Source organism: Microchirus variegatus (assembly GCF_963457635.1).
Source record: "Microchirus variegatus genome assembly, chromosome: 1".
NCBI classification, from domain to species: Eukaryota; Metazoa; Chordata; class Actinopteri; order Pleuronectiformes; family Soleidae; genus Microchirus; species Microchirus variegatus.
In genome coordinates this window covers 37,489,561-37,517,137 of record NC_139802.1, presented here as the reverse complement: position 1 = coordinate 37,517,137, position 27,577 = coordinate 37,489,561, and the positions used below count along the sequence as shown (strand labels likewise).

At 40.8% G+C, this 27,577-nt stretch overlaps 2 protein-coding genes across 2 annotated transcripts; both read left to right on the top strand.

Moving 5' to 3' along the window:
- Positions 1-322: 322 nt before the first annotated feature.
- Positions 323-5,156, top strand: dipk1b (divergent protein kinase domain 1B; the record flags this gene model as incomplete). Its single annotated transcript, XM_083900452.1, has 5 exons — positions 323-391; positions 1,410-1,544; positions 3,017-3,124; positions 3,951-4,127; positions 4,344-5,156. 5 exons carry the CDS (start codon positions 323-325, stop codon positions 5,154-5,156), a joined length of 1,302 nt encoding a protein of 433 aa, XP_083756578.1.
- Positions 5,157-7,586: 2,430 nt separating this feature from the next.
- Positions 7,587-25,462, top strand: ttll11 (tubulin tyrosine ligase-like family, member 11; the record flags this gene model as incomplete). The annotated part of the gene is made up of 10 exons (XM_083888223.1): positions 7,587-8,126; positions 11,381-11,480; positions 11,889-12,022; positions 14,445-14,735; positions 15,011-15,295; positions 16,142-16,237; positions 16,328-16,440; positions 22,086-22,334; positions 22,575-22,681; positions 24,535-25,462. The coding sequence occupies 10 exons, from the start codon at positions 7,587-7,589 to the stop codon at positions 24,849-24,851; spliced, it is 2,232 nt and encodes a 743-aa protein (XP_083744349.1). The 3' UTR covers positions 24,852-25,462.
- Positions 25,463-27,577: the final 2,115 nt, after the last annotated feature.

Below are 27,577 nucleotides of genomic sequence, written 5' to 3'. Positions count from 1 at the left end.
CCATATGGAGCAAATGTTGCTAATTTTCAAGGACGCGCGCTCCATCTGTTTTTTTTCCCCTTCTTCTTCTTCTTCTTCTTCTTCTTCTCTGAATCTATGATGCGCGTTTTGGGAGGAAAATGGATGAGGACAAACGCAGCGTAGAGACTCCGCGTCGTGTCAGCCAGTAAAAAAAACAGAAAAAAAAAAAACAGAGATTATGATGCATTTGGTGCGTTTTTATCATGAGACGCGGTGCGTTTTGTGTGGGTTTGTTGTGAGGATGTGACCGGACACAGATCTGCGCTTTCTCTCGCTCCGCTGCGTCTCTACAGAGCCGCTCATGATGCCCAGAACGGTGAGGAGACTGGTCCATTTGGTGCTGTTCTGCCCTCTGTCCAAAGGCCTGCAGGTTCGTATGCATCCCTTATTTATGTGTATGGATGTATCATGTATATACATCATTCATTTACGTCACACGTTGTGCCCTGTGGGGGTGCATGACCATCTGCGTCTGTGGCACCTCGACACCAGACCAGTTCACATGTGTCAGAAAATGTGAGTCAGAAAGACCTAAGATTATTAAGAAAACACACATACACACACACACACACACACACAGGTTTCCATGACTTCAGGCAACATTGCATTGTCTTCCCTAACCCTAACCATAATTACTACTGGCCTAATCCTGTAACCCTGACCCTAATCCTAACCTCAGTCTAACTTTAAAACATGCCTACACCTTAAAATCTAGTGATTTATATTATGGGGACTTGATTTTGATTTTTGTCCCCATAAGGAAGACAAGTCCCCATGATGTGACTGTTTGAACCAGGGGTGTCCGACTCATTTTAGTTCAGGGGCCACAAACAGCACAATTTGATCTCCAGTCAAATAATAACCTATAAACAACAAGAACACATTTTCCCCCCTTTATTTGTACATTTACATCTTTTGGAAAATTCAAATTCATCCCGCCGGCCATATTGAACCCTCTGGTGGGGCCGGTTCTGGCCCACAGGCCATACATTGTACACCCCTAGTTTAAACAGATGTAGGTCCCCACAACATAAGGAATACCAGATACACACACATACATTAATATATCAGCTGTCGTTGCTTTTTATAGGTCACATGACTAACTGGTAATTTAGTCTTAATTTAATCTTCTTAGTATCTGTATATAGGTACTTATTAGGTGTGTGCTATACATCTGGTACTTTTATTTGTTTGTATTTAACACTTTAGGTGCACTTAAGTGTATGAAATATCATAGCAAAATCTCATATATCTTTTTTAATTTAAATTGGGCACTTTTAAAAACCTGTGCAGGTGTATTTATTTACATGTCCTCTATGTTTTTTTGTGCGAAGAACATCCATCAACATGTCATCTTGACCGATTGCTCTTCCCTGTCCCTCCCAAAGAGTCGTCTCCCAGCCATTAAAGTCAAGTACCTTCTCCTGGCGTGGCTGGGCATCCTCGTCGCCAGCTGGGTCGTCTACATGCAGTATGCCTCTTACTCTGAACTCTGCCGCGGGCACGTCTGCCATATGGTCATTGTGAGTACGGTCTCTCATGATGTGCAGTCTCTCAACGTGATGTGATTTGATTTATTGGGATCTCCATTAGCTGGGGACACCGTCATCTATTCTTCCTGGAGTCCACACAACACCTGTGCATATATACATTGCAGTGCATAATTACATTAGACAGTGATAACAAAACACCACAACAATCAAAAACACACCACAGGACCTATATTATTCAGGTAAACATATGGTAACTACACAGTCAATATATTGTATGGGGATGATATATTGAAAGGTTTAGAAATTTAGATGATTTGGAACATGTTTTTTTTTTCATGTACAGCCTCTGTATGGCTGTATGGTCATGCTTTGCACCAGCGCATAAAGGACATAGGTGTAGAGAAAGGGCAAACTGTAATATCTGTGCAATATATATAATAAGGGCAATTTGCAGGTTATTCCATCTCTTTACAAATCCACATCCATTAAAATGAGCACATTTTGGTCCCCATTTCCTGGTTTGCCTTATTATTATTGCACTGCACATTTTGCATCGTCATTTGCTTCAATGGAATACAACGTTATGAAGCTTTTCCTTATCTGTTTTTTTATTTCCCTCATATGTGAGGGAAGTGCCCATAGTGCCCAATTCTTTTGCGGGTAAAATGTGTGTTTATATTTAAAATATAAAAAAGAATTCATCATTTTAAATATACATATTTTGACAATACAAGCTGCAGAGAAAAAGACACTAATGTTCCAGCTGCAGCAGGCAAAATGCTTTGTGTCCCATAATGTGCAGGACAACCGGACAAGCAGGGTTATGTTGTTGTTTTTTTGAGAAAGAGAGAGAGAGAGACGGCTTTTGTCCTTGCTTTTTTTTTGCTGGTTAAATAAACAGCCTATAGTTTTACCGACCTCCTGCTGTGTCTAGCTTTTTTTTTTAGAGCCCCCGGGTTAGGCAGCGATATTTCACGAGTCACCGAGGGACGGGATGGTAATTAACGGGATCACGACGCCAAATTGATTAAAGCGCGGCGAAAAGATCAATGGCGTGGCTTCATTAGAGCAAATGATCAAAACAACGTGTGCGCGAAAGCTGTGGCTCACGACCCACTTTGATCAGAACGATTGATTTGCCTCTTTGCTCGCTGCTTTGTATTTTTGGTGACCGCAGTGGGCGCGGAGCGGTGCATTGTGGGAGTGTGACAGTGCACTACTTTTTTTGGCCGTGGATTACCAGGATTTTCGAAACATAACATAGTCGCGTAGTGATGAACAACTGTTTGTTTTCATATAATGTGTTAAATTGTGAGCTTAGCAGTTACTTTTTGGGACACATTATTTGGTGACCATGATTCAGCCTGAGCTCATACTATGCTTATTCACTTTTTTGTCACGGCATACACACACAGTCACTGAAGGTGGATATAAATAAATCTTGCAAAAAAAACTAGACGTGAATATAAATGTGACAATTTCACGTTAAAATTGCTTCGCAGTGCGATCACTACAGACGAGGCATCATATCGGGCTCTTCCTGCAAGGCTCTGTGTGATCAGAGGACGCTCACCATGCAGCGCTGCATGTCCACAACCTCCACGCACCAGGTAAATGATCGAATACACACCCTGTAGTGTACACACACACACACACACACACACCCACAGTACATAAATGTTGAAAAGGGTGTGGCAAAGGGTCTATTTATAAATGCAATGTTCTTAAATGTTCCACATGGCATCATCCCCACACACACGTTGAAGAGAGTATATTATTTTCTTTCATTATTCATGGACTTGTATTCATAAATGTAGAATTTAAAGGCGCCATATGTAAGAATGTGGCCAAAAACAGTTACTACATTCAAATTCAAAATACCGAGGTCATTAAGGTTTCATTTTCTGACGTAACTGGCAACCCCGTGGTTGCTCGGCAGCTGAGACTCTACTGACTGCAATGATTGGTAGACGGCGGTAGGTGGCGCCACATGCCAAAACATGATTTTAAAACATTAACATAATTTGCAGTCTGCAAAATATTTTTTTTAATGCAAATATTTGGCTGTACTGTTGTTGTTGGTGAGTTCAGTTTGTTATATGAACATATTATGAGTCTCTGTGACATATTAGGAGGATATCATGGCCAGTTGCTTTAGATTTATTACATAATGCACCTTTAATGCGAAGCACAGATTTTCTGCTTTTCCTGCAGGTATTTTCAATTAAAAATATTCAAAATTATAATAATGACTGTAGGGGTGGATGGAAAAAGATGCTTGGATTACATTCAGTGTGAGACCGAATCAGCCTGACAATGGCATTTTACAACAGTGCTCACTTTAATGATAGAGTAGGTAAAACAATGCAGAAAAAAACAAACCCATTAAGCAGGTTATATTAAACAATACACATATATGAATATACATATTTGCAGGTGTACAGTGGACTGTGGAAGGAGATTCCCGTTGTGATCAAGTGCGGCACTGAGGATCCCGTGAAGATCGACGGCGCTCCGGACTCTGTGCTGCGACAGGAGATGAGCTTATTTGACAAACCCACGCGTGGAACCTCGATGGACGAATTTAAAGAGATGCTGCACAGTTATCTCAAGGTTGTTCATTTTCCCTCCAGCTATATCATTCTCCGCGGTGTATCATATCAAACATCTCTGCTATCACATTTCATTGAGCCGAACAAAGTCTTGGCTATGTCTAAGCAATATCCTATGTGCTGTGATATCTTTGGTGCTCGTGTCTGTGACAGAATCGCGTAATATAGGATAACAGCACAACCTTGAAAAACTCTCATTTCAATCTCCTCCCCGCAGGTTAACCTTGGTGATCAGTCGTCTCTGACCACCTTGGTGGACAGAGTCATTGCCCTTGCCGATGTCAATCAGGATAGCAAAGTGTCTCTAGCAGAGGCCAAATCTATCTGGGCTCTGCTCCAGATTAACGAGTTCCTCCTGATGGTGGCGCTGCAGGAGAAGGAGCACACTCCCAAGCTGCTGGGCTTCTGCGGAGACCTGTATGTGACAGAACGCGTGAGCCACAGCTCCCTCTACAGGATAGAGGTGCCTCACTACCTGCAGACCCTGGTCCCCGAAGCCTTGACCTCCAGCCTGAACCACTGGCTCGCGCCGGCCTGGCCCCGCCGAGCTCGCATCACCATCGGCCTGCTGGAGTTTGTGGAGGAGGTCTTCCACGGCTCCTACGGGAGCTTCCTAATATGCGACGCCAGTCCTCTTCACGTGGGCTACAACACCAAGTACGACTGCAAGATGGTCAACCTCCACAGTGTGGCGTCCGAGGCCGTCGTGCGGGGGTTTCTGAGGGGCCGGCGATGCGAGACGAACGCAGACTGCACCTACGGCAGGGACTGCACGGCCACCTGCGATCGACTGGTGAAGCAGTGTAACACGGAGGTCGTGCAGCCCAATCTGGCAAAGGTGTGCGTTCTGTTGCAGGACTTCCTGCTCTTCGGAGCGCCCTCGGATCTCCGCGGAGATCTGGAAAAGCAGTTACGCACCTGCGTGACTCTCAGCGGCCTGGCGAGCCAGATGGAGGTGCATCACTCACTGGTCCTCAACAACCTGAAGACTCTACTGTGGAAGAAAATTTCCAACACCCAGTATTCTTGAAAACAGACTATAATCGTGCATTTCAATGACACAATGAGTGAATTCTCACACGAACCTTAGACGGCTTTTGCTGAAGAAACTTTGCCAAATGTTTTAGATAGTGGTGGTTATTGTAAATTTTAATATATTTTCTCTCTTGACTCTGACAGGAAGCTGTGAATTCATTAATATATATATATATATATTACAGAAACAGATGAAGCTTATTCCCTTAAATGCACATTAAAAAAAGCTCCTCCATTGTAGTATTTTCCATCTGTTTAGAAATCTCAGGGCAATGCCTTCAACTTTATGTGGAAAACTTTTTAAAATAAAGCAATCGGTGTACTGGATAGTTTGGGCTTTCATATATTACTCTTTTGTCAGATCGTGACGGGGTGTGGTGGCGTTTGTGCAAACGTACATTATTGTTTCCTGTGAATAAATGAATCTGTGACAGACTTATGGATTGAGCAATACATTTTCCCCAGTGTCCCCTCCTGGTTCTGAAATGTCATTTATTCAAAATCCACCTGAACAGCGGGGAAAACGTAAAAAGGGAATTATACTCACTGAAATGTGATTGACAGTTTTGATACGTGAATTAACTGAAGTTGGATAAATAATTTCACTTTCAAGATCCTGTGACTGGAGTTAATCAGTTGTAAAACAAGTCAGTCAAATGATCTCATGAAGGTCATGGTCATGCTTTCAAAATGTTGAAGGTTTTATTTTATATGAGAACTTTGTGCAAACCATGATCATATGGAGGAAGAAGAAAAAAGTTCACCGTCATAGAGACACAGGACAACGAGGACCAAGTTGGACCAGGAAGCCACGACGTGCTCTTTGACACAGTAATCGTGTACCTTCACTGGACGTCCACTTGTAGATGAGTATATTTAGGTTTTCTCCCACAGTCCAAACACATGCAAATCTGGGGATTAGGCAAATTGGACACACAGGACTGCAGGTGTGATAGTGGATGGTTGTTGTCAGCTAGGATTGGCACCAACGCTCTCAACCCTCATGTGGCATCATTTGGTAATAGATAATTTTTGCACATAATTTCGGGCTGATCATTCTTTTTGTCCTTATTTATTTAGTTTGTTTCCAATGGTTTAAAGTTTTTAGAGATATTTAGTGCCAAGGAGCACCCGGGATTTATAGTCTTTCCTGTATAACCGGTAACTATCACTGTTATTTTTCATTTATCAGTAATTGGTCTTTTCATAATTATGTGTATTGTATTTAAATGTGTTTTTCAAGATTCGATGTGTTCTTATATTCTATTATAGAAATGTATTTTGTCTCTCTTCTGCAAAGTCTCACATTTTCCCACGTATTTATAAATAAATACATAAATAAATAAATAAAAATACACTCTGAACATTTTTTGACAAGCATGATGATTAATAAATAAGAGATTTGCTGGTGAGACACTGAATCATTGTTTCCTCTCACGAGACATTTGGAGAAATGATGGCATCTCCGTGTTGCCTTCAAATGCTGTCGGAAATGAAAGTTGCTTGTGAGCAGACACCGACTGCAAATGGCAAATATTGCTTTAAGGTTTTGCATATAAATCCAGTGCTGGACATTTACGTGTGAAATAAAACAAAATAAAAAAAATTATACGTACACGTTACTGAATTTATCAAAATGTTACTACACTGCTACTACACGGCTACTACACTGAACAATTGCGTTGCGCAATAAAATCACGCGTATGCAAAACAAATAGTAGCGTAGAAACCTCAAACACAGAGTAAGCACCAGTTGCGTTTTTGTTGTATGTATACATACGTAATAAACTATGGTTGATAAGTTAAAATAATAATAATAATAATCCAGGGATACGAGGAGACCGAAAGGCAGCATCAGCTGGAGACTGCGCCGCTGCTCTGCCTTCTGCTGCTGCTGCTCATGACAACACAGCAGCGATTACACACACACACACACACACAGCCGAGGACCATAGGCTTCTGAACAACGTTGCTCCGGTAGAAAAGCACATATCGGTAACTGTAAGTTAAACTCTGTCATGATTTACAGGGGAGTTCAGCTAGAAACCATAAGTTAGCTAAATTAACTTTGGCAGGCTACTGTCAGGTTTAGCTAATTTTCCACAGCAGCTAGCATCCGTGTGTTGGCTACAGTAAGTGCTGCGTTCCTTTAGCAGCTCTGTTTATGACAGCTTGCATATATTTGCTCAATAAATTAATGTTTTCTGCTAGTGAGCGACGTCAGCTAGTGTACCTCTGTAGCGTTAAAATGTCAACCGGATTCTTAGCAAGGTAACACTGCAGACTTGTGGACGTACATCCTGTCTCAGTTGGCTCCTTAGGCTAGAAATGCTCACTACATTGTGTCAGAACAAGGTTACCTCGCCGGATTTGGATTGCTGCACTCTGTGGTACCACTGTCCCCCGTCCAGCAGTATTTCACAGCATGAGTGATCATTATGTCAAAGTAAAGGTGCAACTCGAACAGATGAAAACCTTGGGCCAGGATGAAGGGAAGCAGGGTGTGGATGCTGAGGAACACCTCCAAGAGCCTTCTCCCCCTGCCTCTGTCTCACCAGACCCCTCCAGCATCAGCACATCTGGAGGAGAAGCATCCAGCCCCGCTATCACTTCTAAACACAGAGGGAAAGGTCACAGTAAGCAGGGGAAAGATGACAAGAACTGCAGTGGCAGACGCATCACAGATCTGTCATCGGTTTCTGCTCACGCTGGGAGAAACCAGAACAGGCTGGAGCATGAGCGGACCCTCCACGTCAGAGGGACTGGAAAGGTACTGCAGGGCAAGTCGGAGTCTAATGGGAACTACGTGACCATCCATGCGTCCAAAAACGGCCAAGAAACACGCCGCGAGGATGGATTCAAAGTTTCTCAAAGAAAGAGAAGACCAGTGACGGTGGATACATCTAAAGCCAAAACCTCATTGGAGGCTATGAAAATAAGCATCAAGTACTTGAAGTGGAAAGAGGTGTGCTATGTGAACGTTTTAATTATTCGTTCTCTCATTTTTGTCTGTCTTGAAGAAATGCTTTTCCTCTTTGTGCTTTTCACGTTTAGCTAATCAGGTTTAACTCGGCAGCAACACACATCTTAGTTGGGAACTTACTGCTTAGCGCATTAGTGCTTCAATTGGATGACGATACACAATAGTGTGGGTAATGTGTAGCATACACGGATAACGTACACTTTACTGTTCTCTTAATCTCTATTCTTAATTACAACCGTATGTCTGTTTTTTTTAGGTAGATATATCACCAAGCACCTTCACTGATGTTTAATGCCTATTGGGAATAGTCCTTAAGAATCATAATATGCCACTTGTGACACAACCATGATGTGAATTGGCTTAAAGTCAAGACAGATATTCCTCTCCAGGCAGGTGCCTTATTGTAGCTGACACACAAACACATTTTCTGCTGCCATCTGGGCAATGATGAGCTGGATTATGGTTGAAGAGGTCACAGTCAGACATAAGGCAAGGTTGCATGCATTATTTCTGTAGAAGAACTAGCAGAAATGTGCAAAGCACTGCAGCAACTCGAGATCACTTTAACGGGCCCTCAAACAAAACCAAATCATTATAAAATAGATTTTTTGTTTTCTTCCCTTTGAAAAAACTGTAGATGTACTATTTCTACCATCCTTTGATTAGATGATATGATAACATTTAACCCAGCCACAAGCTGACATTGCTTACCTCCTAAATTACAAAAGGACTGAGGATGGCTGTGGATACACGTTATTCTAAATACAAAGCAACAACTTTAAAAGATTTATGGGACGGCAAATTGATCCCGTTCTTCTTACTCCGAGCCACAAACACCACCTGGACACTTTAAATGTGATGCAATTAATACCTGCTTCCAACCATTATTAATGTGGTCTTCATTATGCATGAGGAGTAAAGATGGGTGAAGCCACGAGACGGGGGAAACGTAGACGCTACTTTTCACTGGTGACCATGCAGTGACACTAAAGTCCTTCCATGTCTCGCATCTGAAATCGTAGACCGGAGGACTATACATTACCACGCTTTGTCCTCGCTGTCCACCCCCCAGTGAAGTTGAGGGCACTGTAGATCCCCGTGTCATTCTGAAAGTACCTGTCAACATTTTTGAAGGGGTTGAAACTCCAGTACCTTTGCTCTGTTTGTGTAAACAATTAGGAAATGGACATAGATTTGGCGAAAGTTGTAACACAACAGCCAGTTTATTAGCTTTGCAATATGGCATGATACGTTGTTTTGACTGTCGAGTTGTCCTTTTGTACACCTGCAGTTTTCTGTGGCATCAAAAAATGTTATCATCTGACTTTCAGCATATGGCATTCTCTTAAACAGCGGGAAATGATTAGCCTTAAGCTCCGCTAATCCGATAGACTTTTAGTCCTATTTGAGGCAGAGAATACTAAGCCAGAGGGTCTGAGTGACAACTTTATAAAAATGAGGCTAATAACCATGCATTTGGTCACAGGCTCAGTATTTGATGAACTATTGAATCAAAGCACCATCTTGTGCCTTGATGCTTTCTTGTACTGCATGAAAAAACATGCCTTTGTAGATAAAAGGTCAAGTGACCTAACTGACTGGCTTGAATGCGGACGTACACTATGTCTCATCTGTCCACGCACACACACAGGAAGCTTGTTTGTCGGTCCGATTGCTTAGAAACTACTCTGATTATTTTTGACCTCCTTCCCCTGATGTGGTTAGACAGTTATACGCTGGCATCTCTCTCCGTTTGTATTTATAGCCATTTTGGCTTGTGAGGCAGGGTTTCCCCTGCTTCACACGCTCGCACGCTAACTCATTAATGAGGTGTAATTCTGTCACTGGTCTGTCTATCTTGTACCGGGACAGCGTGGTGGTTGGTCACAGCAGGGTAGAATTTAGCAGAGGTAGCGAGTGATGATGCACTGCTGACCTTTCAGTACAACTTGATATAGAGTCGTGATATTATAAATTTAAAGACAGACTATTGCATAATAAATACCGGGGTCAGTGTTGATTGCCTCCAACAACTTTCATTATACCAGGAACTGGGTGCATTTTCTGATCATTTAAAACCACAAAAATATAGGTCAGTAAATACAAAGATAGACAGTTGGCAAATAAATGCAAGAGAAAAAATATACATGCATGCAACGAAGAGTTTCCACACAAAAAAAGCATATAATGAGCAGTAAGTTAAGCCATAACGTTCCTCTTTGAATCACTCTCCTCTTCATGGTGCACACTGATGCAATAAGTAATAATGAAAATTCATTTTTTTTTATGGTTCTGAGTCGCACACATGAGCAGAGGAGGGTTATAACGTTTCCACCCAGTCGCTGCTTTATCACAATTAAGTTAGACAATCGTCACTAGAGTATTTGCGGTGAATCCACATAATGAAAAAGACGACCCCTGCTGTATTGAGAGCTGGAAAATATATGACTGAATAAATTGGTGTGTAAATTAAGCATCAAACCTTGTTTTTAATTAAATGTATGAATAAAAACAAGAGTTTTCATTAATACAAAGCTAAAGGTGAAAGAGGAGAACAGTGGAAGCTATTTTTAATAGTCAAAGTTGATTTATTTAAAATGATTGGATACATTTGAATTAAGTTTAAAATTAAACTGCTGAATGTCCACTCATGAAAGTATTCAAAACACCATTGTGTGATGCTGTTAATTTAATTAAATCCAACAAAACAATAGATAGACAATGTGTGGTGTGAGTGTGGGCAGGAGTCGAGATACCGAGGACAAAAGCTGTGTCTTGTGCCAGTAGGATTTCCCAGCTTTCTCTAAATCCTTTTATAGTATCACTTCTCTCCTCTTCGCTCGCTCCAACCTACAGAACACATACTGCCTGCCATCTTTGTGCAAGATTACCTTGCCTCTCTATGATCACCCGCCCAAATGTCCTGAGTCATTCTAAAGATTATGGCTGAACATTCAATTAGTATTAGTAACAATGCCATTAGCAAATCCTAAAGATTTAATTGTCCTGTTTTATGCCAATATTTTGACAATGTCTCATGTGGCGCTGCTCCTTTTTGTGTACTGAACTGAAGCTTGACTGAACAAATTGTATCACAAATCTGTCAGGAATATCATAATTAGACTAAATATTTAAACTCTCACTATCTCATAAAGGTGCAGAAGAAGTATTCGTTTCAAAATGAATTGTTTTTTTAAAATAATTTTTCCTGCTTTCTCATTTCTCTCTGTCTTCAGTTTCCTCTGGGGAGACGAGCACCCTGCGATATCTACTGGCACAGCGTCTCCTTCCATGATAATGAAAACATTGTCTCAGGGCAGGTGAACAAGTTCCCAGGTATTTCGCGACTCTCCTAATCCTCCCTGAGGGCCTTCTGTTCACACGAAGCACCCTCCATTAATGCTCTTTGAACCGTGGATCGCGATGGAGACGTGGCTTTTACGGCAGCGCGCAGCACTTCATGTGTATTTTGTTATCACAACAGGAGGGATTTAGTCAAAGCCTTACTGATCCTCATTAGTCCAATGCTTACCTTTTCATGCCATGACAGTAATCATCACATTAGAGTCTCATGAGATTATTGTGTTTGGAAGAAGTCACCTCCTGGCTTGCACTCATCTTCCTTTATATACGCCTTGTGTTGCACAGTCATATCTTATCACATGGTCTGTCTGCTTTGTCAGCAGTAGATGAATTCATGATATCAGGGAGATGATATCTCGACTTTCCCTTTGTGCATTGCAGGAATGATTGATATGCTGAGAAAGATCAACCTGAGTCGTGCAATGCGGACTGTGCAGGAGCTGTTCCCTGAAGAGTATGACTTCTATCCCCGTTCTTGGATCCTGCCCGAGGAGTACCAGCAGTTCTCCACACAGGTATAGTTGTGTCACATAAAGACATGATGATAACTTGATTTGATGTCTGTAGTTTTCTGTTTTATTTGGGATGAGGTGAAATCAAAAATTGCTTTCCTGTAATATACAGATCCATAAATATTGGGACATCGACACAACTCTCTTCTTTTTGGCTCTATATACCACTACAATGGCTTTGAAATGAAACAAGGGTATTCGTTTGAGGGTATTTACATCCAAATCAAGTGAACGGTGTAAGAATTACAACACTTTCTATGTGCCTCCCACTTTTTAGGGGACCAAAAGTAATGGGACAAACTAAACCAAATCAAACAAAAATAAAACGTTCATTGTTTAATACTTTTGATGCAAATCCTTTGCAGTCAATTACAGCCTGAAGTCTGGAAGGCATAGACATCACCAGACGCTGGGTTTCATCCCTGGTGATGCTCTGCCATGTCTCTACTGCAACGGTCTTCAGTTCCTGTTTGTTCTTGGGGCATTTTTCCCTCCCCCTGGTCTTCAGCAAGTGAAATGCATGCTTAATCGGATTCAGGTCAGGCCATTGACTTGGCCATTAACATAACATTCCCACTTATTTGCCTTAAAAAACTCTTTGGTTGCTTTTTGCAGTATGCTTTGGGTCATTGTCCATCTGCACTGTGAAGCGCCATCCAATGAGTTCTGAAGCATTTGGCTGATAATGAGCAGATATTATTGCTCGAAAACACCTAAGAATTCGTCCTGCTGAAAGCTGAAAGTGTGCAGTTAAAGCACATCTCGTTCGTTTCATTTCAAATCCATTGTAGTGGTGTATTGAGCCAAAAAGAAGAGAATTGTGTCGATGTCCCAATATTTACGGACCTGACTATATATCAGCCATGGTAGCTCAAAAGCTAAAATGCTAATCAAAACTAAAGAGGGATTAACCTGAACATGAAATATACAGCGATAGTATTAATAGCGATATTCTACAGTAATAGAATAATCATTTTCAAACGACAAGAATTCAAAATATTTTCTCATGTAATTTCAACAATGCAATTATGCAAGTTTTACAATTTGCGCATGTACATGCATATGTGCATTACAACTTACAGATGATGGTGGATCTACAAAGGCACAACCCCCCCCCCCCCTGAAAAATATAGATTTCAGTTCCTGAATTTTCACAAATCCATCATGCGGACCAGATTGGACCCGATTCTGGCCCTCGGGCCGTACGTTTGACATCTCTGCTGTTACCTGTCTGAGCTGTCAAAGACAAATCTTCCTCCCAGTTCTACAGCACAACACCACAGGTTTATAAATGAATAAAAAGGTAAACAATGACTCCATACAACCTGCAGCACTCAGACCCAGACTCAAAGCAAGGCTACACCACATCATGTGGAGGATACAAGAGAAAGATTAATGAGTCTGTTGAAAATGTGTCTTTTTAAAATACTTACAAATAGTTGCGTTATCCGTTTCACTTTATATCATCAAACGAATGCTCAAATGAACAAATATTCTTGCCCATCCCTAAAACCGTACTTGATAAATATAAGTCTTTTATACATATGGGAGATTTCTGAAAATAAAATAAGTCGGACCATTTGGGTGTAAAACAGTAAGACATAATTTGAATATATGTCACATCTAATTGCAGAAGAATTTATTAAACTATTATAAAGAAAATGTTACAATAGGTGGTACATTTTCTTTTTTTTTTTGCCCAATAATTACACTTAAATGGAAGATAATACATCTGGTTCTGGTCCACAAAAATTTTATATTTGCAGCTCTGTATAATGTCCAGCAGGGGGCACTAAAATATCACAATTTAATTCCAGAAACAAACCTGTTTCTTATTGAATGTAAGCGAGTGTTTGGTCAGGTTGGATGTATTAGTATATATTATGGCCGCAACTAATAATTATTTTATAATCGATTGATCTGCCAATTATTATGCCACTTAATTGATGTTGTTGTTTGAAAATGAAACTGTTGAAAAATGTTGTTTGTTGTTTATCAAACCTGGAAATGATGATGTTTTGACTACAAACTAAACTTATTCAGTTTTAATGGTTTCTATCTATTACATGGAGCAAATAATTATAGAATATTCACATTGAAGAAGCTGATGATGTTTTATTCATTTAAAAATAACCAACGGTCTTTAAAATACTTACAAATAGTTGCGTTATCTGATTGATATTTTATAATCAAACGAATGCTCAAATATTCTTCCCCATCCCTAAAGATAAGTCTTTTATACATGGAGGATTCTGAAAATAAAATTTAGTCGGATAAATTGTAAGATTAAACATTTTTGCAATCACATAAATTCATTGAAAAATATGTTTCAGACAAAACGATGATCAATGAACAGATTAAACAGTGAAGAATAAAAAGAATAACACTAACAGCCAAATATAAGTTTCTCGTTCCCCTGCCATAGATTCGCATGGTGAAGGAGAACGACGGCACTGTGAATCCCACCTTCATCGTCAAGCCAGACGGGGGTTCTCAGGGGGACGGCATCTACCTCATCCGTGACCCCAGTGACCTAAAACTCATGGCAGGTTCACAGGCCAAACAGGGTGTCGTCCAGGAGTACATCCAGAAGCCGTTACTCATTGACAAGCTCAAGTTTGATATCCGCCTGTATGTACTGATCAAGTCTCTGGCGCCATTGGAGATCTACATTGCCAAGGAAGGCCTCACACGCTTTTGCACAGAGCCCTACCAGGTGACCATAACGGTGCCATTCATGCTGGCAGTTTTTTATTATTTACAATGTATAATTTGTCACTGTAAGGTAAGAACCACAAACCTCAAAAACAAACTCTCCATGAGCTCACAGGGACTGCTTGTGTCCAGCTATGTTGTAGCCTAAAAATATTGAGATATATTATATTTTATAAGCCATATATCTCAGCCCTACTTTAAAGATATTATCTTTGTTCTTCTAATTTTATGGCATACACACAAAATTAAGGTCATGCTCGTGTTCTGATTGTGCAGGAGCCAAGCCAGAAGAATCTTAGCCACGTCTTCATGCACTTGACGAATTACTCCCTCAACGTCCACAGCGGAAACTTCATCCACTCCGACAGCCAGAACACGGGCAGCAAGCGCACCCTCTCCAGCGTCCTCTACAGGCTGGCAGCCAAAGGCGTGGACATCAAGAGGGTGTGGTCGGACATCATCGCTCTTGTCATCAAAACGGTCATCGCCGTGGTGCCTGAACTTAAAGTCTATCACCAGGCTGAAATACCACCGGGTAAACCAGGACCCACATGCTTCCAGGTAGGTGGCGAACACTTTGTAGGGAGAACTTCACAGTATGTGCTTTACCTTCAGCTGTCATCTGATTGACATAATGTACCATGATACTATTTTAACCTCATCCAAGGACATTATATCAAATGTAGGTTATAGCCAATCTTATAAGACATTCTTATAAGATATATATATATATACTATTGGTGGTGGTGATTCCGGAATTCTTTATAGCAATTGACATTCTTGAGTTGCTGTACTCATTTACTAACGGAAACGCCAAAAACATCGACGGCAGACTTACTGCATACGTCATTCAAAGAGTTAAACTGCACATGCATGAAATCCTTCCTTACTGATTGTTACCTGAATGTTTAACAGTTTATATTAAGTGTCAGTATGAGCTTTTGCGGTGCATGAATACAATCAGTATTTTCTGTACATGGTAGGAATATTGTACTGTTGGCAGCCTTAACCTATAGAAAGCATATTATGCATAGGGATGGTGCAATACCACTTTTTCTTGTCCGATATTGATACCGACATCACAAACTAGGGTATGTATCGATACCAATGTTGGTCCGATACAGTAATTTTAGACCTTTTATGAAGCTGTGTGTTATAGGCATTTCAAGCTATTTTAAAAACACATTTCACCAGCTGTGTAACACATATTCTTCTCCCATAAAGAAGAAATAAAAAGCTCACAAGATGACTCGGTGAAGATGCTGTTTTATTTCCATTTTTGCAGTCTGCATAGTAAAACATGCAATATTTTGACCAGTATCGGACTGATACTGAGTATCGTATCGGCTTTGTGTAACACTAGTATATCATTATTCAAATAAATAATATAATTAGTGTGTGTCTCAGATATTAGGTTTTGACATCCTGCTGATGAAGAACCTGAAGCCAATTTTGCTAGAGGTGAACTCCAACCCCAGTATGAGGATAGAACATGAAAAGGAGGTAAAAGAGAGTGTCAACAATATTGTGTTATATTGTAGTCTGTTATATTTGTACTATGATTGTTGTAATAAGTATTTGTATTTGTTTCAGGTGTCACCGGGAGTGTTTGAATATGTGCCCAGTCCTGTGGACGAAGACGTCAAAGTGGGTGTGATCAGGGACACTCTGCGCCTCATGGATCCTGGCCAAAGGAAACCTTCACTGTGAGTACACACAGTACAGTCACAGTAAACACACAGGTTGAAGTTCTTAAATCCTCTGCTCTTTGTCTGCTGGCCTTAAGAGTCCACTTAAGGACATGGCACCTTTCTCTGCCACTCCCTCCTCAGATCAGACCCCAGCGCTGCACCACTCAACAGCTCTCTCTAAGCCTGTTAGATGGAAAAATTAAATTCAGCTGAGCTCTGGTGGAAATTCACACTTTACTTCTATGAGTCGAGTGGCTCAGTTTCTCCGGCTGACTAGCATTGTGTGGTGCTTGGCAGTAAATTCCCTCTACCACAGTAGAGAGCTTTTACTTTTCCCTCTCTATGTGTTTTTCTTCTGTGACAAGAGGATTTAGTCTTTCTTTTTTACCACCGTCTCCATTTCTTTCTTATCGCTATCACTATTTCTCTCCTTCCTTTGCCTCTTTCTCGCTTCCACCGTAGATTAACTTCTGTATCACATATTTGATCTGCTTTGTTCTGCAGGGGAATATATTCTCTGGGATAATACCAGTGGCGTATTTGTATAATCCACCTTTAATATGTTGTTAATAAATACTCCTGCGATGCTGCGTTTTCATTTAGCGCCGATCAACAGAACTACATTCTGTACCTGTCCTTGAATGATAAGGACAGTTTACATTTATTTGTTCAACTTATTTCTTTCTTCTTAATCTTCAGTCCAATAGCTCTCATTTTATATTGACTCAAATATTTGGTTGTGAAGTAAGTGAGAACTCCTGAAAACCTTAATGTGTGTGTCAGGACAAGTAATATGCAATTTTATTACTTTTTATTTACATAAAAGCAGCGTCTTATTGCTTTAAGGGAGTTATTGCAGATCTCAGTGCTTGAGTTGCTCTTAACGAGATTCTTACTTATTATTTCAGTTGTTCACAACCAGAGTTGTGCTATAAAATACATTCATCCATTTATTTCACCCTTTTAGATGAACAGTGACACCTCCCCTCTAATTTAAGCCTCCTGAAGCCAGTTAAGTAGTGCAAGGAAATCTAAGTTAGATATCAGAGTGTGAGAGCGTCTTTAATCTGCAGTCCTGTGGCGACAAGAGGCTTGAGTCGAGTGAGAAACAAGCGCAGTGATCTTTAATATAATTTAACCCAGCGCTTCTGTAAGAATGACGCTGACAAGGACAGGTGTTTATGCCCTGGAAGAAGCTGTAGTGACTCACGGTGACGCTTAATATTGGAATTCACTGCATGTCAATGTTTGGAAAGGGAATCGGGTAACAGCTTTATTTGAACTAACGGTAACAACATGTGACAATGAGATGGAACAAAAAGTAACAGAAGTCAGCGACTCAGCTACAGAGAGTGTGGTTAGAGATCTGAATTCTCAGCTACTTGGCACAAATTGGACAGTCAGTTCTCAACTCAATAATTACTAAATAATAATTTAATCTCTTTCTCTCCAATAAACTTGGTAGGAGATGGCGTAAAGGTGAATTCCTGGTCTGTAGCTGATACCTGAACCTTCAAATTCACACAAATATAAATGTATTGAATTAAACTGAGTTCTATGGTGTACAATTTTGTTAATTGTGTTGAACCAGAAAAGAATAAAAGATAAAATATTCATATCAGGTCGTGTTCGCAGGGAAGTTTCCTGTCAGCTGTGCAGATAGTGTCTTGTGGTTGGGGGAGGGTGTGATATGCTAATTATGTCCCTAACTAGCTAGTGCCAATGTTTATTAAATTAGGCCTAAAATTGGATATGCTCTGAAAAATCTTATTAATGCAGCCAACGACACGGGGCCCTCAGTAGGAACTCATTCATCATTCACTTCCACAGTCTGGTGTTGATGAATTTGCACAGGCACTAAGGCGCATGCAGTGTTCCCGCATGTCTGACTCTTATCCACGTTAACGCTGTAGTTTGTAACTTTTAAATATAAATAAGTGTCTGTTACATTCTAACCATCGCCAAATGTGAGGGCACCCAGTTTTGTTTCCGCGTGGGAATGGCAGCATTCCGGCGCTGCGGGAAGTGGCCATGAAAAGTTTCAGAAGTGCTAAAAATAAATCTTCAGTGGGAGTAATTTTTTTTTTTTATGTCGACCGCAATTTTAGCCTCTCACAAACATAATCATACGATATTAGAAATGCGTGTTCCACAAAACTAGGTCAAATCACGACTGCCGTGTTGTGGTAATTGCTCAGAGATCCACATGTGGTTCCACACTGGAACTTGTGGAAATATGAGGAGCTACGTGTGGAAATGCAGCCCTCCAATTGGATTACTGATGATAGGAGACAAATGGGGCTGATAAAGTGAAATGAGAACTGTCTTTTGCAGACACTTTAGATTCAGTACAGAGACACATTTAAATGGAGAAGAACCGCATACTCACTTTCAAAGAACAAACAAAACATTTTCAGCACTGTTTTGTGATGTTAAATGATGTGTTTACTGCACAGATGGTGTACTAGTAAGTAAATATACCTGTGCTGTGGTCACTGACAGCTGTTGTGCAGTAGGATGGATGGGATTCAGTCAGTCAGAACGCACAGTTTAGACTGAATCCACCCCTGTATGAATTTCACTCGACAAAATGAAGTGAGAGAGCAATGAGAAGTGACCAGGCACACAGTGCAAAAGGTACAGCAAAGTAAAAGAATGGCGCTGCTATTTAAAGGAGATGAAGTAGGAGCTTATGTAAGAAAAATAAGTAAAGTTGAGATGGCGGAACAAAGGGGGAAAGTGGCAAGACTGGTGAAAAGAGCACCATATATGTGGAATTGTGAGAAGGAGGGTGTGATGGTATCCGTTACATGTATTCCTCGCACCGAGCTCATTAATTTTTTCTCCGAACAATGACTCTGAGGGGGATTTATGTGCCATTGTGAGAGTTATTTTGGAATAGGTGAGAACAAAAAAGCTCGTTTTCAGAGGCGCACGTACCTTGAAGTAAGGTACAAACATGTCATCTGCTTAAAAAAAAAAAAAAAAAGATGGATTGCAGTCTCATCCAAGTCGGGTGCAGCTTAAAAAAAAAACACGAGTCATTGTCATATTTTTTTTACAAGTAAATGTGTGTATAAAAAAGAAAGAAGTGATAACATGTGGGTTTTAAATCTTAAACACATACGAAGAGTTCATTGTTTCCCGTGGGAGAATATTTCTATTTTCATCTTCCTTGTTTAGCATGAGTCACGCTCAGAGGAAAGTCATTTTTCTGATTTCTGAAATGTTAATAGGTGCACACAGCCACTGTAATTCTTTTACTGACACACTTGACACCCTTTTTTGAGACTTTTGACAGTGTGCAGTAGTTTTAAACATTTACTCACCAGGAGAGCAGAAATAGCTGGCTAATGACAGCCAAATTAGGCTCAGACTTTCACACGTACACTCGGTACCGTTTGGCCCCGGCCCTCCTGAATTTCGTTTTTTAATAACTCGTCCATTCTTCACCTTTTACCCTCTGGCTTTGCCTCCCCGTCAGTTTCCTCTCTGTGTGCTGGGGAGTGTTTACAGACATTCCCGTCACTGTCTGTCTGGCTTTTTGGCTCCTGCAGAAGACATGTCTGTTTTTAGCTGAGCCTGTCCTGTCTAAATAGATGTGGGCGGTGTCCTTGTGGCTGCTGAGGGATGATTGATTCTATTAAACATTCAGCAGTGCTCTCTCAGTGCCATTCACACTGCTCACTAATTCATGGAGAAAGAAGCTGCCTCGTTTTAGTCGGCAGTACTGCGTGCCCTTGATGTGAAATTACCTTTATGTTCTTCTCTTTGTTGCGAAATGCATGTTGACGACAGGCGTTATCCTAAAAGAAAATCTCTTTGCACCCACACAGGCGTCCGTCACTTACTCTAGTTGATGAGACTTTTCTACAAGGTCACACTGACTTTATCAAATTAGTCGGGGGGGGAAAAAAGATGTAATTAGTTGTGCTGTGGAGAAATAGTGGCAACAAAGCTAAAATGAGAGTGAAGGAGATGTGAGGAAAGCACAGAGTGTGCACTACCGCACCAGACCCAAAAGGTAAAAACACACAGAACTCCTGGCTCCATTAATTTTCGATGAGATTTACCAAAAATCCTTGAAGGTTGTATAATATAATCTGACTGGCAAAAGAAATGAATGTGACCAGAAGTAGGTGCAAAATTGTCAAATTCAGCACTGTAATTGATGTTAAAGGCGCCATATGTAAGAATGTGGTCAAAAACAGTTACTACACTCAAATTCAAAATACCGAGGTCTTTTAGGTTTCGTTTTCTCCACCATTGTAACTTAACTGGCAACCCGTGGTTGCTCCACAGCTGAGACTCTACTGATTGCAATGATTGGTAGGTGGCGCCACATGCCAAAACATGATTTTAAACCATTAACATGATTTCACGGTCCGCAAAAGATTTTTTTCAATGCAAATATTTTGGCTGTACTGTTGTTGTTGGTGAGTTCAGTTTGTTATATGAACATTATTCCTGAGTCTCTGTGACATATTAGGAGGATTTTATTGCCAGTTGCTTTAGATTTATTACATAATGCACCTTTAATTATTTGGACTGAAAGGAAAAAAAAAACAAATACAAGTCAAAATACAAACAAGAAACAATTTAAAAAGTAACATCTTTAACAAACCTAACCAGTAATCTGAAATCTAATAAGTTTTACCAATTCAATGCCAAAAAAAGCCAATTTATTTTCCCTCAAAATTTCCAGTCATAAAACATTTTCAAAAGCAGTTTTTTCATCCTTGGAAATGAGGTCATGCCTCGTTTTTTAATTTCCCATCTCCTTGTAACTCTTGATCACCTCTGTGTCTCAAGAGACTGATGATTTGAGAGTTTATGGTTGATAGACTTTTGGTCAAATTAAGCAACTAACATAAGTGCTTTTTTTTTTTTTTTGCAATACCCCCCCCCTCCCCCCATCCCCCGCTCAGGACATTTAATGTCTTTATAAGTCTTTATAATCTAAATTTGTCCGCCATCAGTCAACGCGCTGGAGTTTGGCAATTTGGGTCTTAATGCAAGCGCAGGCTTACGGTGACAAATGGCCTTTGCTGATTAAAACAACTGCAGAGAATCCACTGTGTTTTTTTTTTTCTAGAGTCATCATCACCTTAGTATGCCGTACCTAGAGTTACAGTCGTGCATGCGATTAAAGTGACCTTCACGTCTGAGCTTTGTTTTACTTTCTTTTCAGGAGAACTAAAAAAAAACAACGAATTTCTTATAATTATACGCTGAACCTCTTATCACATTTAAATCTTGCTACTGATGCATGTTGAGGCTGTACATTAAGCACTGACAGTGTAAAGGCTGTGCGGAGGCTGTCAGTGGAAGAAGTTGAAGGGGAGTCATTTGTCCTTCATACAGAATTACTCTTCCCTTTCTCCCTGCCAAGTCAGCCCAAAAGTGTAGACTTAAGTGAAATGTTTGGTGCATTTATCTACCTCAGGTGCTTGGCAGCCGCTTACTCGGCTGACAAAAGCTCTCTGCTTTGGCCTCATGGTGTTGTGCCTCTGCCCCTGCATGACCTGGAGGCTGTTACTCAGCCCTGCACAGCACGAATACATTTAGTGATTTGCTTTTTGTCTGTCTTTTGAAAGTATAATTCACTTAAAATTAGGTTAATATTTCTTTGCATAATCCTCGTCTTATTGTTCCACAACAAAAAGGTCACAATCAAAGGCGGGAGGGTTTGAGCACAAGGAGGAGATTTCCGCGGAGTTGGAGAAGCAAGAGAAGAGTCTGGACGAAGGAGTTTTGCCCTCGCTGTGTCTGAAGCAGGTTTATCCAAAGTACAGCAAACAGTTCAACTGCCTGCGACTGGTGGAGCGAATTGCATCTCTGTTCATACGATTCCTCGGGGTCAAGGGCAACATGCGCCTGGGCCCCACCGCCTTCAGAACCTTCTTCAGGTAATTTATTATTATTTTTTATTAAAATACATTTATATACTGTGTGCCCCTCATGAATTAGAATTTTTCTTCCATAGTTTCACTCTATACGAAGTTAAATCCAGTTTAATCTGCAACATTCTGTATTCTCCTGCTTGGTACCTCGTCTAAATAGTGACTACATAAATAAAGTGGTGAAAAAAAAAACAGTGCTAATGTGTGACTGATTTTAAACATTATTATTATTATTATTTTTTTAAGGACGTGTAAACTCAGTAACAGTAACTTCACCATGGCTTCAGTGGATATCCTCTACATAGACATTACACGCCGTTGGTCAGGGACGATATCCGACTCCAGAGAAGCAGGTAACACAATCAAACACACACACAAACTCTCAAGGCGTGTTACTCGACTCGCCTCGCCTCGGCCTCGGCACGGTACGGTTATTTGATCAGTAGATCAGTTAAAAAGACTTAACAATCCTGAAAACGTGGGTTAATCTCCAACAATTACCAGGGAAATCTCAATATTTAACAGAAGAGTCTGTTGTATTTAGCAACAGCGCTGCTGATCACGACCGCCGCTATATTTCAGTCTAGTGACTGTGTCAGACGGAGTCTGGTCTGTGCTCCAGTCATGGAGGAAGTACTGAACAAATAGTTTTAATTAACTGATTCTAGTGATTTAGTTACACTAAAAAACAATTGCTTTACAAGCCACTAGTCCCGCTTTTGCCACGCAGTGATGACTCTGCACACGTTGAGTAGGTACTATTTCGTAGTAGTAAACTGTGCCTTGCCGTGCCAAGGTGAACGTGGACCATAGGTGGAAAAGGGGCTTAAGTGCCTAACCATTACCCTAGCCCAAACCCTAAAACTAGGTCTTAACCCTACAGACACTGTCCCCCTCCACACACAACACATAACCCTCACAAAGAAACAACATGTAGAGGACAGAGAGCCGAGTATCCTTGAGACTCGGAGCAAATACTGCGCTCGCAGATAATTGCTTGTCATTCTTTGTCAGTTTTCCCTCCGACACCGTGCTCCCATAATTGAAATGAGCCGAGATCACAAAAATGACAGCAAAGAGACATGAATTATTCAGACGCCGCACCTTGTGCAGGAATGTTTGTGAGGCGGAGCGGACGGATGGAGATCATGTGGACCAGGGTGGAGCAGCCTGTACAGGCGAGATTGTGGGGCTGAATTTGGAAAGAGCTAATACGTATTCAGGGAGACTGAATTCAGGGTCGGTTCATTCTGTGGATGTGGTTGGGAAGTAGCAAGAGGTCTAAAAACTTTCTTTTACATCACAAATTGGATTTTTAAAGTTGTGTGTGTGATGTTTGATGTTTTTACAAGGACACTTGTGAACTGTAATAACTTTGTAATAATTGCGTCCGTAGATGACCCGCAAACCTTCACCGCGTTAGATCAGTGTGACTCGACTTCTCGTTATTGTTTCCCTCTCCATGGATTCCTTGGGTTTTCTGCTCACTTCTTCCAGGCTGATAATAACAGAGGCTACAGTTGAAAATATGAAAAACTCGGAGTGAATATGCAGCTCCCACTCAGTTTATTAAAGGTCCAGTGAATAAGGCTTAGTACTGTAGGGTTTATTGGCAGAAATTGGATATATACTTCCCAGTAGAATGTTTGTATTAGTGTATTATTGCTTTAAAATAAAAAATTAAAGTTTTTGTAGCTCAAAATAAACCGAATGTAATTTAGGCAGCTGCCATCCTGCACTGATTAACTGGTTAAGGCCACCATAGTTCCCTGATGTCCTCTGTTACATTTCACAATCTCACCATTAGATGTCTGAAATCTGAAAATAATAACATTGACTCTGGCGTATTTTAACGCTTCAAAGGTCCTGTGTGTAATACTGGTTTGTCTGTTTGGATATTAGATTAGCATTTAACAGAATTTGGAAATCCTGGCTTCGTCCCAAGGTCACAAAATCTACCACCAGCATCTCAAGATGTCTGAAATTTAGCAACATTTATTGGTGAAGTTGCAGCTGAATGTTCATTACCTCACTCTTCCCTACCAAAGTATGTTTGAAAACCTATGTAGTTCGGACAATGCTGTCCTCTGTAGAGCCGATCCAGCTCTTGATATAGGTGTTCGTACTCCTGTTGTTCTTTTTCTACATCCTATATTTTATTCTTGTCCTGAGGTGAGATTCACCTGAACTTCTCTTGGTTTTTAAGGGATGGGACTACAGGCATTCGTGGAGGCCTTTTTCTTCCTGGCTGGTCGTAGGTTCAAGGCCCTGGTGCTGAGGGAGCAGATCTTGTCACTGCTGGAGCTGTGTGAGGCTCAGCTGGAGTCGCAGCCGTGCGGCGGTGAAGACAGACGCTCCGTGAGCTGCAGCAGGGCGCTGCCGCGAGCTGTCAAGACGCAGGCGCTCGGCGTGGCCAACCCTCAGCTCGGTTCCCCGGCTCCGCAGCGAAGAGCAACCAGTCAGGACTACCGACTGCATCAAAGACTCAAGCCTCGCATGCTCAGGGCCAACGTGGAGAACTGATGAGGAGACCTTCAGCTCGTCATCTCGCTCCCAAACACTGCCTTTAGCCTTCTCAACAGGAGCAAGGAAATTAGGTGTCCATAACTCGTCAGCTGCTCCCGCAAGGGGTGGGATGATGAGAGCTGAGAAAACTGACTCGCTTGACCCCTGCTGGCTGACTTACAGGAGGACTGTTCTCGGCCTGATTGCTTTCTCTTCAGAGGAAGATGTCTGCAGGGGTTTTTGCTGTGTAAAGAGAATGGAGTGGTGTGAGGAGGTCGGTGCATATCTGTCTGTCCTGGTGTGATCATATATGAACGGAGTGGCCAGTGAGGAGGAAAGGGTTGCTATTAATATTCCTACTGATTCTACAGAGCAGCTATTTGCTTACTTTTGCCTAACAACACATACACTGTATATTGAAATGGACGTAGTCTTTTTGTTGCAAAACAAACTCCTGCTGTGAAGCCTGTAGATTTACAGGAAATTCACAGGATTCACCTGCTGGATTGTATCACCTGTCAGTCAATCTGCACTTGTATGCCGTGCTTTACCGTCCATTTTCGTTTAAATGGGAACATAAATTACAAAATTGGCATCGTGCTATTGAAGAAGACCTCAAACTTGTGATCGAGACCGTTAACTACTCAGGGAAATGTTTAGCAACGTTAAAAATCAAGAATTAAGCTTGTTTTCACGTAGTCTTCTTTTCAAACAATGGTTCTTTTTTCTGCACCCAGCAGAGTCGCCCCCTGGTGGCTAACTGCTTAAGGCCTCATTTATCAAGCATGAAGACGATGTCCATTTTTACATACAGTCTACACCGAACAACACGTACACTACAACAGACAGGATTTGCACTGGATGCCCCGCTTCAGTAGATTTACACACTTAAGTATAATATGTATAAGGGAGTGTGTCCTTTGTATGTGGATTATATTCTTGAATTTGCACATTATTTTTTTTTTACTCTTACATTTGCACAGAAATGGATGTGAGTGTGACTGAGCCTGTGTGTGTGTGTGTGTGTGTACTGTATTGTATTTATTTGTATTTTAGCTCAATGGTGAAAGCCTATTTACAGCCAGTGGCTTAGCTGTGCGTCCTGGCTCCATGAGCTCATTAGCGATGATTTAAGTGAATAAGTATTCAAAGGGAAAAGGCACGTTGCCTCTTATCCCCTTTTGAGTTCAGCAGCTACTCCAGTCAGGCAGCTTTAGACCATCAATTCTTTTTCGGCGATGCTCGCAGCTGCTACGGGGGGAGTTCATTAATTCACAAGTAATCACGTGAAAAAATGATTTCTTCATTTATAAAATGCTCAGTGTGTAAGAACTGGTGACATGAAATGGTGAGAGTGCAGAATATAGCAAGTGTGTCAGTGTCCTTGTGTACTTTCACTGAGTAGAGAGAGGATGTCGTTCTTCTTCATCAAAAATTGCACACTCTGCTTGGTTTTACTCCACTCGGGCTGATCCAGAAACACAGTGGCACAAGATGGTGACCTCCATAAAGCAAAGCCCTTGAGTCAAAGTACTTATTCCAAGCCAACAAAGAGCTATAAGATTGATCACACTATTATTACACGAACATAATTATGGATAGTTTATTCAATTTTTGCCAATAAACCCTCCTCAATATCACACACTGGACCGGAACCCAGTGTGTGACGCCAACCACAGAAATCGCTACGTCACCCAATGCTCAGTTATTTCGTTTTTTATATCACATGTTTTGATATGGATCACAGAACATTGAAAACACTCAAATAGACACGTAAAGGAGATTTCTGCTGTACACGCTGAAAGGACTGATATAAATATTTGCCGCCTTGTGATAACTTTAAATCGATTTATTGTAAAGTTACCAACAATCATGATTATTATTATGAATGAGATGTATGCGCTGCAAATAAATAATAAATTTCCCTTTGCTCCTTAACCTGAAACTTGTTGGTGTCTTAAGTAAAAGTCTTAAAGTATGTGACAGTTACTGTATTTACTGAGGATTGAGACATGGTGACTTGTCTTTCCACTGGAAGGCTGTGGGTTCAATTCCTGGTCCTGGTCCTGAGAGCAAGACACTTAAAGGTGCCATATGTAAGAATGTGGCCAAAAACGGTTACTACATTCAAATTCAAAATACCGAGGTCTTTTAGGTTTCGTTTTCTGACGTAACTGGCAACCTGTGGTTGCTCGGCAGCTGAGACTCTACTTGCTGCAATGATTGGTAGATGGCGGTAGGTGGCGCCACATGACAAAACATGATTTGCAGTCTGCAAAATATTGTTTTTAATGCAAATATTTTGTCTGTACTGTTGTTGTTGGTGAGTTCAGTTTGTTATATGAACATTATTCCTGAGTCTCTGTGACATATTAGGAGGATTTTATGGCCAGTTGATTTAGATTTATTACATAATGCACCTTTAAGCCATGTTGAAGTGTGTGATTGGCAAAACTATAGTGTAAAGCATATAAATACAGACCATTAACAACTCTTCTTCTTCTGATTTTATTTGGTAGTAACGAGTCTCAAAGCTAGTTTTGGGAAATGTAGTGGAGTAAAAGTCTCTATAAATAAAGTAAAGTACAGATATGTAAGATCTGTACAACACTGCTAGGAACAGTACTTTATAGCTTAGAATGTGTGAAATCAAGAATTATAGTAATTTTCATATCAGACTAGAGGGATTATAAATATCTACATTAAAAAACATGGTCCTCTGTTGAACAAGCTCAGTTCAGGAT